The sequence below is a fragment of the Ochotona princeps genome, chromosome 9 (genome assembly GCF_030435755.1).
Source record: "Ochotona princeps isolate mOchPri1 chromosome 9, mOchPri1.hap1, whole genome shotgun sequence".
Lineage (NCBI taxonomy): Eukaryota > Metazoa > Chordata > Mammalia > Lagomorpha > Ochotonidae > Ochotona > Ochotona princeps.
In genome coordinates, this window is record NC_080840.1 from 17,307,223 (window position 1) to 17,321,322 (window position 14,100).

Below are 14,100 nucleotides of genomic sequence, written 5' to 3' on the forward strand. Positions count from 1 at the left end.
TTCTAAGCATGAGTGTGTAGACTTGTAAAATTCAATGAAAAAAGGAACTTGTCTTTTCTTTCAGTGCCGATTCCCCTTTGCTGTGGATCAGGATAGATCCTGATATGTCGGTGTTGAGGAAGGTGGAGTTTGAGCAGGCTGATTTTATGTGGCAGTATCAGCTCCGCTATGAGAGGGATGTGGTTGCTCAGCAGGAGTCTATACTGGCCCTGGAGAAGTTCCCAACTCCAGCTTCTCGGCTTGCACTCACTGACATATTAGAACAAGAGCAGTGTTTCTATCGAGTGAGAATGTCAGCTTGCTTCTGCCTTGCAAAGGTGAGATCGGGTTCCCAGGAAGAAAACAAGAGAACTGCTACATGTGTGTTGTTTTTCATCACTGAGAAATTCACCATAGTCTTTAAATTTAATTAGCTATCCCTTCAAAGTTTTTTAAGAGGGCTTAATTACCCACATGTTTCTACCTAAAAATAGATAGCAAAAAAGTATAATTGTCAAACTCAAGATCAGATTTTAAAACCAAAGATAATTTCGCCATTTTATTGAATTGCCTGCCACGTTTTATAAATGCAACAGTAAATTTATCACTAAACATTAAGTACTTTTTTAGATGCAAAAAATATGAAGGTAGAGTAAATGAAAATCAGAAAAATGCAGTCATAAATTTTGCCATAAACACTGGTTGCAGGTCTTTAAGAAGCACCCTGATAGAAGGTTCTTGCCCGTGTGGTGACTGTTAGCATCTTCACTGCTAAATCCATCCACCCTGCATTCAGCATGTAATGCTCGATTTAGATTTGGTTTTTTTATTTAGTGATGAGTGTTTGAATTGCTAATCATTTGCCAAGAATATAGATTTCATCAATTCTGTAAAGATCTTTATAACTTGCATGTTAAATCTTAGAATTACTATAAAATTGTGAACTATGCAGTACAAAGCTAATTATAATTTCATGCTCTTAAAGCATTTTTTTTAAAAGATTTACTTATTTTTGTTTGACAGGCAGATTTACAGAGAGAGAAAGAGCAGGAGAGGCAGAAAGATCTTCCATCTCGTGGTTCACTCCTCAAATGACCGTAATGGCTAGAGTTGAACAGATCTGGAACCAAGAGCTTCTTCTAGGTCTCCCACAGGATTGCAGGATCCCAAGGATTTGAGCCATCTGCCATTGCTTTCCCAGGTCGTAAGCAGGGAGCTGGATTGGAAGTGGTGCCGCCGGGCCACAAACCAGTGACCATATGGGATGGCTGATGATGCAGGCAGGCCAAGGATTAGCTTGCTGTCAGGGCACTGGCCCCAAGCATTTTTTTTTTATTAAGATTTATTCAAGTTGGGCCTGGAGCCTGGAGCAATGGCTCAATGACGAAGGCCTTACTTTTCTGACGCCAGGATCCCATTTGGCTGACAGTGTGTGTCCTACTTGCTCCCCTTGCTGTCAGCTCCATGCTTGAGGCTGAAAAAGCAGTAGAGGATGGCCCAAAGCCTTGGGATCTTGCAACCTGTGAAAGACCCTGAAAAAGCTCCTGGCTCCTGGCCTTGGGTCAGCTCAGCTCCAGCCATTGCAGCCACCTAGGGAGCAGAGCAGTGGACAGAAGATTTTTGTCTTTGTCTCTTCTTCTCTCTGTATGAATCTGCCTTACCAATAAAAGTAAAATCTTTTTTAAAAAAACCCAATTTTCTTTTCCAACAAAACAAATAAATATTTAAAAATAATCTCTTCATTTTTATTGAAAAGACAGTTTCAGGTAGAGCAGGAGAGACAGAGTTCTTCCACCTGCTGGTTCATTCTCCAAGTGGCCACAATTGCCAGAGCTGAGCTAATCTGAAACCAGGAGCCAGGAGCTTCTTCCCGGTCTCCCACATGGATGCAGGGTTCCAAGGACTTAGACCATTCTTCACTGCTTTGTCAGAGAGATGGATGGGAAGTGGATCAGCCAAGACTAACCTGGCGAAGATTATCCTACTATGCTATGCTGCAGCCCTAACCCCAGCCCAAGCACACTTTATATACCCTAAAAATATCAATGATAAATAATGGTGTTTCAGGAAATATTCTTACAGACTAGGTAATATCTCTGTATTTGGTCTGTGTTTTGATTAGGGAATACTAAAAACAAGACAATTTACCTAGAATGAATGCATTTCAAACATACTTTCTTTAAAAATACTGAAATTTCTTCACAAAAATGCTTACAGACAAAATTGTTTTGGCGAGTGATTTTGTGTATTTTCTGTGCATTGGTGATGAAAGACTAAGTTGTGTTACATTTCTGAAAATTGCAAGTGCTGAGAACTGGGTATTTGTAGCATTGATAATCTTGAGCCATGATTTGGAAAGTTTGCTGTGGTGTTTGATGTGGCTTTGTTTTCTGTATACAGATTGCAAATTCAATGGTGAGCACGTGGACCGGACCACCAGCCATGAAGTCACTGTTCACTAGAATGTTTTGTTGCAAAACTTGTCCAAACATTGTGAAAACAAATAACTTTATAAGCTTTCAAAGTTACTTTCTACAGAAGGTATGGTGAACTTTTGAAGTTTCATAGGATTATCTTAGGCTACATCTATATATCTTGAGCTATTTTCTTTCTTACAAAGAAAGAAAGAAAGGTATTTAGCTTTGTTCTTTTTTCACGTAAAAAGAATTTTTTAAATTCTGAGCATTTACTGATTTTTCACTGGTGTGTGAGTAATTCATTTTCCCACATGAATGCCAAAGTGCATGGAAATAAATGATTTGCCTTTTCAGTTGGCAGCAGGGGGACGGTGATGTGAGAATAGTCCTTGTAGAATGTGGACAGCAGATGTGAGCAGAGCTGTGCAGGCTGGGGCATACTCTCAGCCCCAGCTTTGCTGGTCACTGGCTGGAAAAGGTTGCTAAGCTTCTAAGCCTTAGTTTACATGCAACTGTAAAAGTTATCATTTTTGGAATTATGTAAGGTCATGTGTGTAAAATCTGTTAGTATTGTAATTGTGACTATGAAAGCAGGCGCGTGGAACTTCCCCAGGTTTCCCACCTTGGTGGCGGGGTTACAGGTGCTGGGGCTGTTTTCTCTTGCAACAAAAGCAGGAGAGGGATGACAGAAGCAGAATGCACTCAGATAGGCACTCGAAGGAGAATTCAGCGTTGCAGGTGGGGACTTAATTACCGCACAAGTCCCTTTTTAATAATGTGCATTGTTGAACTTTTTAAAGAAGATTTTTTAATTTTTATTTTAAAGGCAGATTTACAGAGAAGGAGAGATGAGAGAAAGATTTTGTGTCTGTTGGTTCACTCACCAACTGGCCTCAATGGCTGGAGCTGAGCCAATCTGAGGCCAGGGGCCAGGAGCTTCTTTTGTGTCTCTCACACAGGTGCAGGGTCCCAAGGTCTTGGGCCGTCCTCACCTGCTTTCCTAGGCCACAGGCAGGGAACTAGATGGGAAGCCTGGTTGTCGGGAAACGAAATGGTGCCCGTATGGGATCCCAGCACATGCAAGGTGAGGACTTTAGCCTCTAAGCTATTGTGCTGGTCCCACATCAAACTTTTAATTCCATGCTCCATCTACTTTTTTTTTTTTAAAGATTTATTTATTTTATTACAAAGTCAGATATACAGAGAGGAGGAGAGACAGAGAGGAAGATCTTCCGTCCGATGATTCACTCCCCAAGTGAGCCGCAATGGCCGGCGTGCACCGATCTGAAGCCGGGAACCAGGAACCCCCTCCGGGTCTCCCACGCGGGTGCAGGGCCCCAATGCATTGGGACTGTCCTCGACTGCTTTCCCAGGCCACAAGCAGGGAGCTGGATGGGAAGTGGAGCTGCTGGGATTAGAACCGGCGCCCATATGGGATCCTGGGGCGTTCAAGGCGAGGACTTTAGCCGCTAGGCCATGCCGCCGGGCCCTCCATCTACTTTTTGAATTACTGTCTTACCTTGTTCCAGCAAATGAGGACCAAGACACATGGCATTATTTATAGAAGCTCTTCCCTTGGTTTTGGCTGTCTTGTTTTCAATATTTTAAGGTATGTTTTTCGTGCGAGAGGGGAAATAGACTCCAGCTAGATAGAAGTCAACTCCAGATTGTGCCTTTTTTTCCCTTTATTGTTCAGTGAGTTGTAGCAATGAATGGTTTACATGATGTGCTTGATCTTTTTTTTTTTGTAGACTATGCCAGTTGCAATGGCCTTATTAAGAGATGTTCATAACCTTTGTCCCAAAGAAGTCTTAACATTTATTTTAGACTTGATCAAGTACAATGACAACAGAAAAAACAAGGTAAGAAACTTTTCTCAAAGAAAATTATGAAACCACTCGCTTGTATTTTGTGTTTTATGAGACTCAGACTGCCCCCCTGCACCAGCCAGCACACATACTAGGGGTTGCAGCCACCTGGTCAGTCCCATGCCCAGCCTTTACTCTCATAAATCAGCAAGTGCCGTTGATAGTCAAAGTGACCCCTAAAAACCCCTACTTAGCCTACTCTCAGCCTCGGGTTTGCACATGCCATGGGGATATATGGCAGAGTTTTCTACTGCATTCATATTCCCATTGGAATGTGCTGCTATTCTTAAATAAGTGTGTGTGTGTGTGTGTGTGTGTGTGTGTGTTTTTTAATGAGAAGGGGACTAGAACAAATAGGAAAAACAGATGACTTGGAAGGGGGAGGGGAATCAAAGCTGTCATTAACATTTCCTGAGAAATCACTACTGTTAGACTTTCCAAAGGTTAGCATTATGGCACAGTGTATTAAACTGCTGCCTGTGACACCTGCAAACTATTGGCTGCTTTTCTCCCAGCAGTGTAACACATGCCTGTGTAGAAGGCATCCTTTGTTGCTGCCTACAGCTGGAGTAAATATTTCTTTCCTTTGAAAAATGGTATGTTGTGGAAATTTTTTTCTTTAAAAAAGATTAATTTATTTTGAAAAGCAGTTCTATTTAGAGAGGGGTATTCCATCACTTGTTCAGATGGCCGCAGAAACCAAGAGCTAGGAAGATTCACTGAATCTCCCGAGTGGACAGCAGAGTACCAAGCACTTGGGCCGTTTTACGCCAACTTCCCAGGTGTGTTAGCAGGGAGCCAGATCAGAAGTGAAGCAGCTGAGACTTAGATCTGAGTCAGGTCCCAATTGCTCCATTTCTGTTCTAGCTCCTACTGATAAGCCTGGGCAGGCAGCCGAAGATGGCCTAAGTACTTGAGTCTCTGCCGTACATGTGGAAGACACAGATGGAGGGCTCCTGGCTACAGCCTGGCCCAGTTCCAGCTATTGTATCCATAGTGGAGATTTTTCTCTTTCCCTTTCTCTGTAATTCTTCCTTTCAAATAAATTTTAAAATCTCATTTTAAAAGAAGAGTGTAAGTACTTTGGGGCCTTGCATTGTGATGCAATTCATTGAGCCACTACACTGATTTCAGTATCTCATATTAAAGACGAAGTACTTTAGGTACTAGTGCAGCAGTCTCTGCAGGGTTCTAGTCTATGGTCATTGCCATTTGGCGGTCAGTCCTAAGAACCTTACCCACATAGCTTCCTGCTTCTTGTTCATTTGGTTTTATTAGAATTGACACAGAAGCTCTATTTTGATTCTGACAACTTTCATATGGTTCATCTTGGGGATAATGAGGCTCTCTTTTAGAGATGTAATATGGAATCAATCAAAAGACACAGGATGATATGCTTCTTCCTATTGAACTTTAATGAAAAATTTAAATTGGTTATAGATATCCATATAGTCCAATAGAATTTCTGGAATAAAGGGATTATGAGCTATTAGAAATGGTAACGTAAGAACTAGCTCCTGGGACAAGTAACCCTAATTAACAAAGTGGCAGTTGGAAAAATGTCCCTCTAGTTGTTATTTTTTATGTTGATGCTTTTCTCAAATATCCATTGCTGTTGGTTTTGTGTTTCTATATTACAAAGTAGACTATTGAATAGCTGATACGAAGTTCTTTGTTAGAGTGGGATGTATGGATTGCTGTCTATTGAGAATCTGGCTAGGTTACCATTAGAGTTCCTTCCAGGAAGTGAATATTTGTTCATTTAACAAATATATTACTGATTGGAAAGAGTCCATCTCCTTCACACTCATTTTCCAATGAATGACTCCCTACCAAAGACCAAGTTCAGTTTATTTACCAGAGAATTTGCTTTTGCATTTCCAGATAGTACAAGAGAAATTATATATTAAAATTATGAGGATACACATAATATATTTGAGATCAATTATTTGTTGGATTAGTTTTCAGATAACTATTACCGTGCAGAAATGATTGATGCCCTGGCCAACTCTGTTACTCCTGCAGTCAGTGTGAATAATGAAGTTAGAACTTTGGATAACCTGCATCCTGATGTGCGACTCATTCTTGAAGAAATCACCAGGTTTTTGAATATGGAAAAGCTTCTTCCAAGTTACAGACATACCATCACTGTCAGGTATGATTCAATTCTCCACTTTTTAAAAAGCTCTCTAGGGATTGGAATTGTGGCAGAGCAGGTAAAGCCATCTCACACTGGCATCCCATGTTGTTGCCAGTTAGTGTCCCAGCCACTCCACTGCTAGTCCAACCACCTGCTAAATGGCCTGGGAAAAACAGCAGGTGCTGGCCCAGGTTTGTAACCTACACCTACATGGGAGAACCAGAAGAAATTCCTGGCTTCTGTCTGGCCCACCACCAGGCCATCCAGAAAGATGTGTTGTGGCCATCCAGAAAATGAAACATTGGGTGGAAGATCTCTAGCTCTTGTTCTCTCTCTAATTCTGACTTTCAAAATAAATTTAAAAAAATGTCCTTTAACTTTTAAAACTGTATTTTTATAGTTAAGAACAAAATATCATTATAGCAGACTGAGAAATACAGTGAAGTAAAAGGAGTAAATTAAAATTTAGTGAGTCTACTATCCACGCATACATTTTTAATGTTTGTAGAATGTTCCCCTAATTTTTTCCTCTGTTTTATATAAATTTTGAATGTCTTCATTGTTATATTTTGTGTGTATCATAAATATTTTTCACTTCAGCAGAAATTCTTCGTAAGTTTTTTTCATTGTGTAGTCTTTTATTTTCTTATAGTATAGACACCCTCTAGTCTTTTAAGGCAACTTTTTTTTTTTGTAGATTTTTAGTTATTTGGAAGATTTTCAGAGAGAAGGAGATGTTCCATTCACTGGTTCACTTCCCAGATGGCCACACAGCTAAGGCAGTGTGAGGCTAAAGACAGGAGCCTGTAACTCCATGAGGGTCTCCCGTGAGGGTGGGAGGGCCCCATGCACCTGGCCTGTCTTCTGTTGATTTCCCAGGCACATCAGCATGGAGACTGATCAAGTGACTGGGGCTTGAATTGCACTTATGTGCATGCTGGCATTATAGGCAGTCCGTAAACCCACTGTGCCACAATTTTGTCCCTTACTCTTTTTTTTTGTTGTTAAATTTTTATTTTGAATTTTTGAATTTTATGGTACAATTTCGTAGAGACTGGGATCCCACCCCAAACTCCGATCCGCGACAGAGTTTCCCCACATTGCTACAATAGTATAGCCCTTCATAAGGAGTCATGATTCCATTACGTTCCTCACTTGTTTTACTTATATTAACTTCTTGTATGTAGCTGTCAGAAATTCTTTTTTTTTTTTTCAAGATTTATTTTTATTGTAAAGTCAGATATACAGAGAGGAGGAGAGACAGAGAGGAAGATCTTCTATCTGCTAACTCACTTCCCTAATTTACTCCCCAAGTGACTGCAACAGCCAGTGCTGAGCCAATCCAAAGCCAGGAGCCTCTTCTGTGTCTCCCATATGGGTGCAGCGACCCAAGGCCTTGGGCTGTTCTTGATTGCTTTCCCAGACTGCAAGCAGGGAGCTGGATGGGAAGTGGAGCCACCAGGATTAGAACCGGCGCCCATATGGGATCCCGGAGCATTCAAAGCAAGAACCTTAGCTGCTAGGGTACTGCACTGGGCTCCAAAAATTCTTATTTGTTTAGGAGTTTGCAAAAAGTTGAATGTTGATTCAGACCTTTTTTTTGGTGTGGGGGGGATTATATGCATGTGATTATTTTCATATTAAATTTTTTTCTGAAGAATATTCCTGTTATAAGAGAAATAGTACTTGAAATTGCCTGAAAGTTTGAAGATTATTTTCTTTCAATGGAATTTAACATGGTTTTGAATTGAAAAAAAAAATTTGAGAGGGAGAGTGGCTGAGAAAGACAGAGTCCCAGTCAGAAAGCACTCCCATTTAGTTATTTGCCCCTGAAACGCCTACATCATGTGGCCTGGGCCAGGGGAAGACCAGGAAGCGGGGACTTGGTCTTCGTCCCTCCCATGGGAATGGCAGGAGCCCAGTTAATTGGGCTGCGAAAGTTTAATATTACACACTTGAAGACTGATTGAAATCATATCAGGATTTAAACTAACTGCTGCATTGAATTTAGTACCTAGGGAAACAATTTTGATGTATAATACCTTGATGAGTGGAGTCAATGTAATGTTTCCTTCCTTAGTTGTCTGAGAGCGATTCGGGTGCTTCAGAAGAACGGACACGTGCCAAGTGATCCGGCTCTCTTTAAATCTTACGCTGAATACGGCCACTTTGTGGATATCCGGATAGCTGCGTTAGAAGCGGTTGTGGATTATACTAAAGGTAATGCGTTAGGAAAAGATATGGTTATCATTTTAGAAGAAAATTCTGCCTCTCAAGGCCATTGGTTAGTAAGATTTTCCTGTATGTGTAATGCAGATACTTTATTTTTAAATCCTTTGTGAGAAATAATTGTGTCCCTCCGTAAGTTTAACTGCACGTTATTTTAAGGAAGAGGAGATAATGTTTAGGAAATTTTTATGAGAGACTCAGGAAAGCGTCTTTCAGCTATGTAAAAATTTGTGAAAGAAGAGCAAGGGGCATAAACATTAGGGGAATTAGGGTAGACCTCGTAAAGTTGAAAAATGTTAAGAGAATAATACATCTTAAACATGTTTTCTGAAATATAGGGGATTTAAAGGGAAAGGTGGAAATGCTTAAAAAAAGGCATGAATAAATAGGTGGAAGAAATCCTATAATTAAAGAAACAATGGTATTCTTTGGAAGAATATAAATAAAACTGACCTACGTTAGACCTGGATAATTTTTCGGTTATTGATTCAGTTCCCAGGGAGCCGTGACAGCTGTGGCTTAGCCGTGCAGAGCCTGGGAAACACGAGCTTACCTAGCTCTCCCACGTGGGTGGCAGTGGCCTAATCACTTGGGCACTCTTCCGCTGCTTTCCCAGGCACATTAGCGGGGAGTTGAATCAGAAGTGGAGCAGCCGGGGCACAGATCAGCACACATATGGGATGCCAGCATTGCAGACGGAGGCTTTACTGCCTATGTCACAATGCTGACACCTCCCCCCCACCCTGTCCCCTTAAGGAAAAATGATTTTTTTGCAAGCTCAAGGAATATTAAAAACAGTTAATGTAAAAGAATAATGTGACCTCTGGCTTTTTCAGAGTACCGAGAGTCGAAAGATAATGAAGTGGCTGTCTAATATTTAGGAAAAATTATGATCGAAATTCTTGGTTCAAGTTGTGACTCATGCAGTCTTGGAGAATTAGAATTACATTTCCTAAAACATTTCTTAAAGATAAACTGACAGTGATAATTTTCAGCCAACCTGGATGTGAATCAGCAACTCAAGATTAGGAAAAACATGAACAGAATGAACTGTTGAGTAGTATGCCAGCCAAATCAGCTTAAGTATTTGTTAAATAGGTAGTAAGATTTAATGTATAATTCGAAGATCATTCTTTACAAATAGTATGCAATTAGAAGCAATGTGTAAGTGTAATCTACATCTGAAATTTCAGATTACAACATTAAGTTTTGGAAAGAGTAAAGAAGTAAAAATATGCTAGGCGTGTTGTCTTTTTTTTTTTTTTTTTTTTTTGGTAAATTTTGATGTAAATGTGCTTTATAGTCAGAAAGTAAAGGGTAGTAGCGGTATAATGTATATATTATATATGTTCGTAAAATCAGAAGTGGTTGTTAATTCTATTTTATTGATGATTAAAATATTCTCATAAAAGAAATTATAGTAAAAGTAGTGATTTTTGTTATTGTTAGATGACTTTCTGGACTCTGATTTCTTCTGCTTTAACATGGTACCATTTTTGTGAAATCTGAAAGTCTTGATGTCCACAAAATATGCTTTTTCCCAGTCTTATTTCTCAGGATTTTTGAATGGTGGTCATTATCACATAAATAATAGGTGAATGTCATGAATTAATGTTATTTGGAATTAAGGAAGAAAAAATTTATACCTTCCAAAGAATGCTAAACTGCTAAGTATGATGCAGTTAAGAAACATTTAAATGTAAACTGAACTTTTATTTCATTCTTCAATTTTAAGTTTAGATATTGATACTCAAAATAGAAAATGAAAGTCATGAAAAATAGGAAAAAATATGTGAAAAAACTCACATCGTAAAAGCTAAACTGGTTGAGGAACTCAGTAGAAATCACAAATGAGGCATGTTATGTCAGATAGTGTTCATGGCACTATTTTTGTGCTGCCTTTTACATTATGCTGAGAAGTTGGAACTGTTTTGTTTTTAAGAGCTGTTTATTTGAAAAGCAGAGTTACAGAGAAGGAGAGATTCCCCAGATGACCAGAATGGCCAGGGCTGGACCAGGCAGAAGTCAAGAGCCAGCTCTTCCTCTGGGTTGGCCACCTGGGTGGCAGGGGCCCAGCCATTTGGGACGTCTTCCATTGCTTGCTCAGGCTATTGGCAGGGAATTGTTCGGAAGTGGAGCTTGCTGGACATGAACCCACTCCCATCTGGGATACTAGCATCACAGGTGGCAGCCTAAACTGCTGTGGCACGATGCCAGCCCCAAGGCTACCCTTCAGTCTGAGATAGAGGAGAGCCGCATAGTGTATTTGAAATTCCATTGGAAATCAAGCCTCAACAGTTTAATACTCTGGAATACAATTTTATTTAGATTAATTCTATTTAATCGTATTTAGTTTAAGGTTTTTAATAAATGGTAATTTTCTTTGTTGTGCTTGCTCTGTTTTTGACCTTTAATTTCAAAATGTTAACTTAGTGCTATTTTATATGTCTTGCTCCACATAACATGATACTTACAAAAGTTATAGTGCAAATTGCAGTAAGTAAATATAAGAAAATCTAAGACCCGGGCTCTAGTCTTCACTCTGATTGGAAACCTACAAAGGCAGGGTCTTAATATTAAGTGTAAACTCTCTGCTAGTCACTTGTTATTTAGTTTGTTATGATTAGCTAAGACTATTGTTTCTTATTTTTCTTTAAGTGGACCGGAGTTATGAAGAACTGCAGTGGCTACTTAATATGATTCAGACTGATCCTGTACCCTATGTAAGGTTAGTTTATACTCCATAATTTTTGCTACTATAAATCCTGAAATAAATTGAACAGTTTCAGAAGATGGAACAATTACTTATGGCTTTTGCTTTTTTTCTGTTTGACTTTCCTTTAGAAAACATTTTTCAAAATACGCTTTTTTAAAGTATGTAATTTTAAAGTATGAGGCAACCTTGAAAAGCTCATAGTAAATGGAATTAAAAGATAGTTTTCTTTAATGCAAAAAATGTTTATAATCCATGTATAGAAGAAGCTTCAAAACTTCGCAGACAACATGTGAGTTGAAGTAAGATTCTGATCACAAGTGGAAAAAGAAATGCACTGTAAATTAAATCTACCATGTATTCATTTATTTTCAACTTCTGTTAGCATAACTAACATTGATGTACCTATTTCTTAGATGTTGTTTTGAAGACTGGTATATTTGAGCTGTATATGTTGAAGACCATTTTTGATACATTCTGATTTTTGCAAAACTTAGTTATAATTTTTGTAAATTTTGTATCATGCAATCTAAATTGCTTTTAAGATACTATTGTGGAACTGTTAATATTCATTCACATTTCAAGAATATGCTATTTGCAGACTGAGTTGAGGATCTATTTAAAAGTCTACTTCATGATTATGTTTAGCATATTTTCTTATTTGATATGATTTATTTGAAATTTTCATTAAGGAACTTCTTGGGCTTAATTACACTCACAGTTATAAAAATTCAAGATATCTTTTACAAGGCCTTTTTAAAGATTCATTCATTTTTATTGGAAAGACAGATTTAAAGAGAAGATAGAAGGATCTTCCATGCTTTGGTTCACTCCCCAAATGGCCACAGTGGTTGGAACTGAGCTGATCTGAAGCCAGGAGCCAAGAACTTCTTTGGGTCTCCCACACAGGTGCGGGGTACCCAGGCTTTGCTCCATTGTCTGCTGCTTTCCCAAGCCTTAAACAGGAAGATGGGTGGAAGGTGGAGCAGCCAGGACATGACCTGGGCAACTGCATGAGGTCCCGGTACTTGCAGGGGAAGGTTAGTCAAGTGAGCCATCACACTTAATTCTTTTAAAAAAATTTTAAGTGGTAAGTGGTGACTAGGTAAAAGTATTACTATACAGCAGTTATCCTACCTGTGCAACATTTGATGAAATTAAAATATGAGTTCATATAGGAATGAAAAAATGATTTAAAATCTGTGCGTTGCTTTTTCACAGTACACAATTCCTGTGAACTCTTTACAAACACCTTAGTGTGTTTATTGGTGTTTCATCTTTGAAGAGATTCAGCGTAGGATTCCCATTTTCTTCTCTTCTCTTTGTCTTGTTAGTTATTTATGTTTATATCCTTGTGAAAGCCTTCTTTCCATCCTCCCTTGAATCAAAATAAAACTTTAAAAGTAAATAAATGCGTAGTTTACTAAATTATAAATGTACTAGTATTTCCTGCTTTTTTTCAAACATAACCCTAGACCATCTTTTGCAAATTAATTGGCATGGCTGTAAAGAGTTTGAAATGCGCTAACTAGGTATATGTGAAATTGGACTAGTTTGGCCATACTTGACATTTAGAGTAATATTTCTTGTTAATGCAAAATTCCAAGTGTAACAGTGTGAGTAGCTTCTCTTAGACTAACACCCACATTTTAAAAGGTGTAAGATACCTGTAATGCTGATCCCCTCTCACAAATGGCACATGAGAGTCTAAAGACAGAAGTTTGTATTTTCACTCGGAAATATTGGTGTGTGCTATCCATAGACTTATATTCCCTTTCACATTACTTATCTGTAAGTTACATATGGAACCATAACCTTTCAGCAGTTTTACTTCGTTTAGTCTTAAATTTCAAAATACCAACGGTTGTTAACTAAGCCCACATCTTTCAGTTTTAGAACATGAAGTTGCAGCCAAGAGGAGCTAAATGAGTGAAATTGCATCCTAGCACATCAGTTCTCTCTCCTGTCTGCATTTGGCCACAGGTTCAATTTTGTGTCATACCCTAACAAATGTAAAAGTGTCCCACCTTCTTTGAAATTTTGCTGCCTTCATAAAAAATTCCAGCTCATTTTCTTTCTTCCTGCTTGCATTCAAGTGTATTAGTTATTCTCACGTCTTAAGTTTCTCAGCCTTGGCACTAAAGGTCTAAAGGTAGCTTTTATCCCTTCATAAAATGCTACATGAATCCCCGTCAATTTTTTTTTTTCTTTTTCTTACTTATTGGGATTATCTTCTACATGGGATATTTTCTTTTTCAAACTTTGTTTTTATCACGTGGCACATTTCTCAGAAAACTCTGAGATAATCAGGTCACCTTTCATGGAAGACAAATCTAGCATTGAATGATTAATTTTCCGGGGATTCTTTTTCTTAACTCTTCCCCTCTTCAGTACGTTCTGACGAAATCCCTTTGTAATCTCCATATTTAACATGTTTCTGCATTCCCATGCTTTACAAAGATATTACAATAAAGAAGTTCATGCTCAGTATATTATCTCAAATATAGAATTTTTTGGCTTTAATGGATTTTTTTTGCTCCATTTTAAGATTTTTATAATCACTGACTGAATTATTTTTGTATGTGCTTCCAACAAAAGTGGAATATTTATTTTAGAAAGTGGGTTAGGAAAGATTGTTTAGGAATACATGGAGTTAGATTTTAAAATACTGCATTATATAGCGAGGCAAGTTTAGAAAGAGAAAATCCACAGAATGTCTTCAGTGATAAAGCAATAGTCAATATTCAGGATGTT

At 38.5% G+C, this 14,100-nt stretch overlaps 1 protein-coding gene across 2 annotated transcripts in view; it reads left to right on the forward strand.

The window, feature by feature from the left end:
- The window catches only part of TAF2 (TATA-box binding protein associated factor 2), an 86,153-nt gene that overhangs the window by 38,693 nt on the left and 33,360 nt on the right, over positions 1-14,100 (forward strand). For both annotated transcript variants that reach the window (XM_058668521.1, XM_058668522.1), the window contains exons 16-21: positions 65-317; positions 2,380-2,520; positions 4,148-4,258; positions 6,226-6,419; positions 8,485-8,624; positions 11,292-11,361. In XM_058668521.1, coding sequence (XP_058524504.1) covers positions 65-317; positions 2,380-2,520; positions 4,148-4,258; positions 6,226-6,419; positions 8,485-8,624; positions 11,292-11,361 — 909 coding nt within the window. The remainder of the gene's footprint in view (positions 1-64; positions 318-2,379; positions 2,521-4,147; positions 4,259-6,225; positions 6,420-8,484; positions 8,625-11,291; positions 11,362-14,100) is intronic.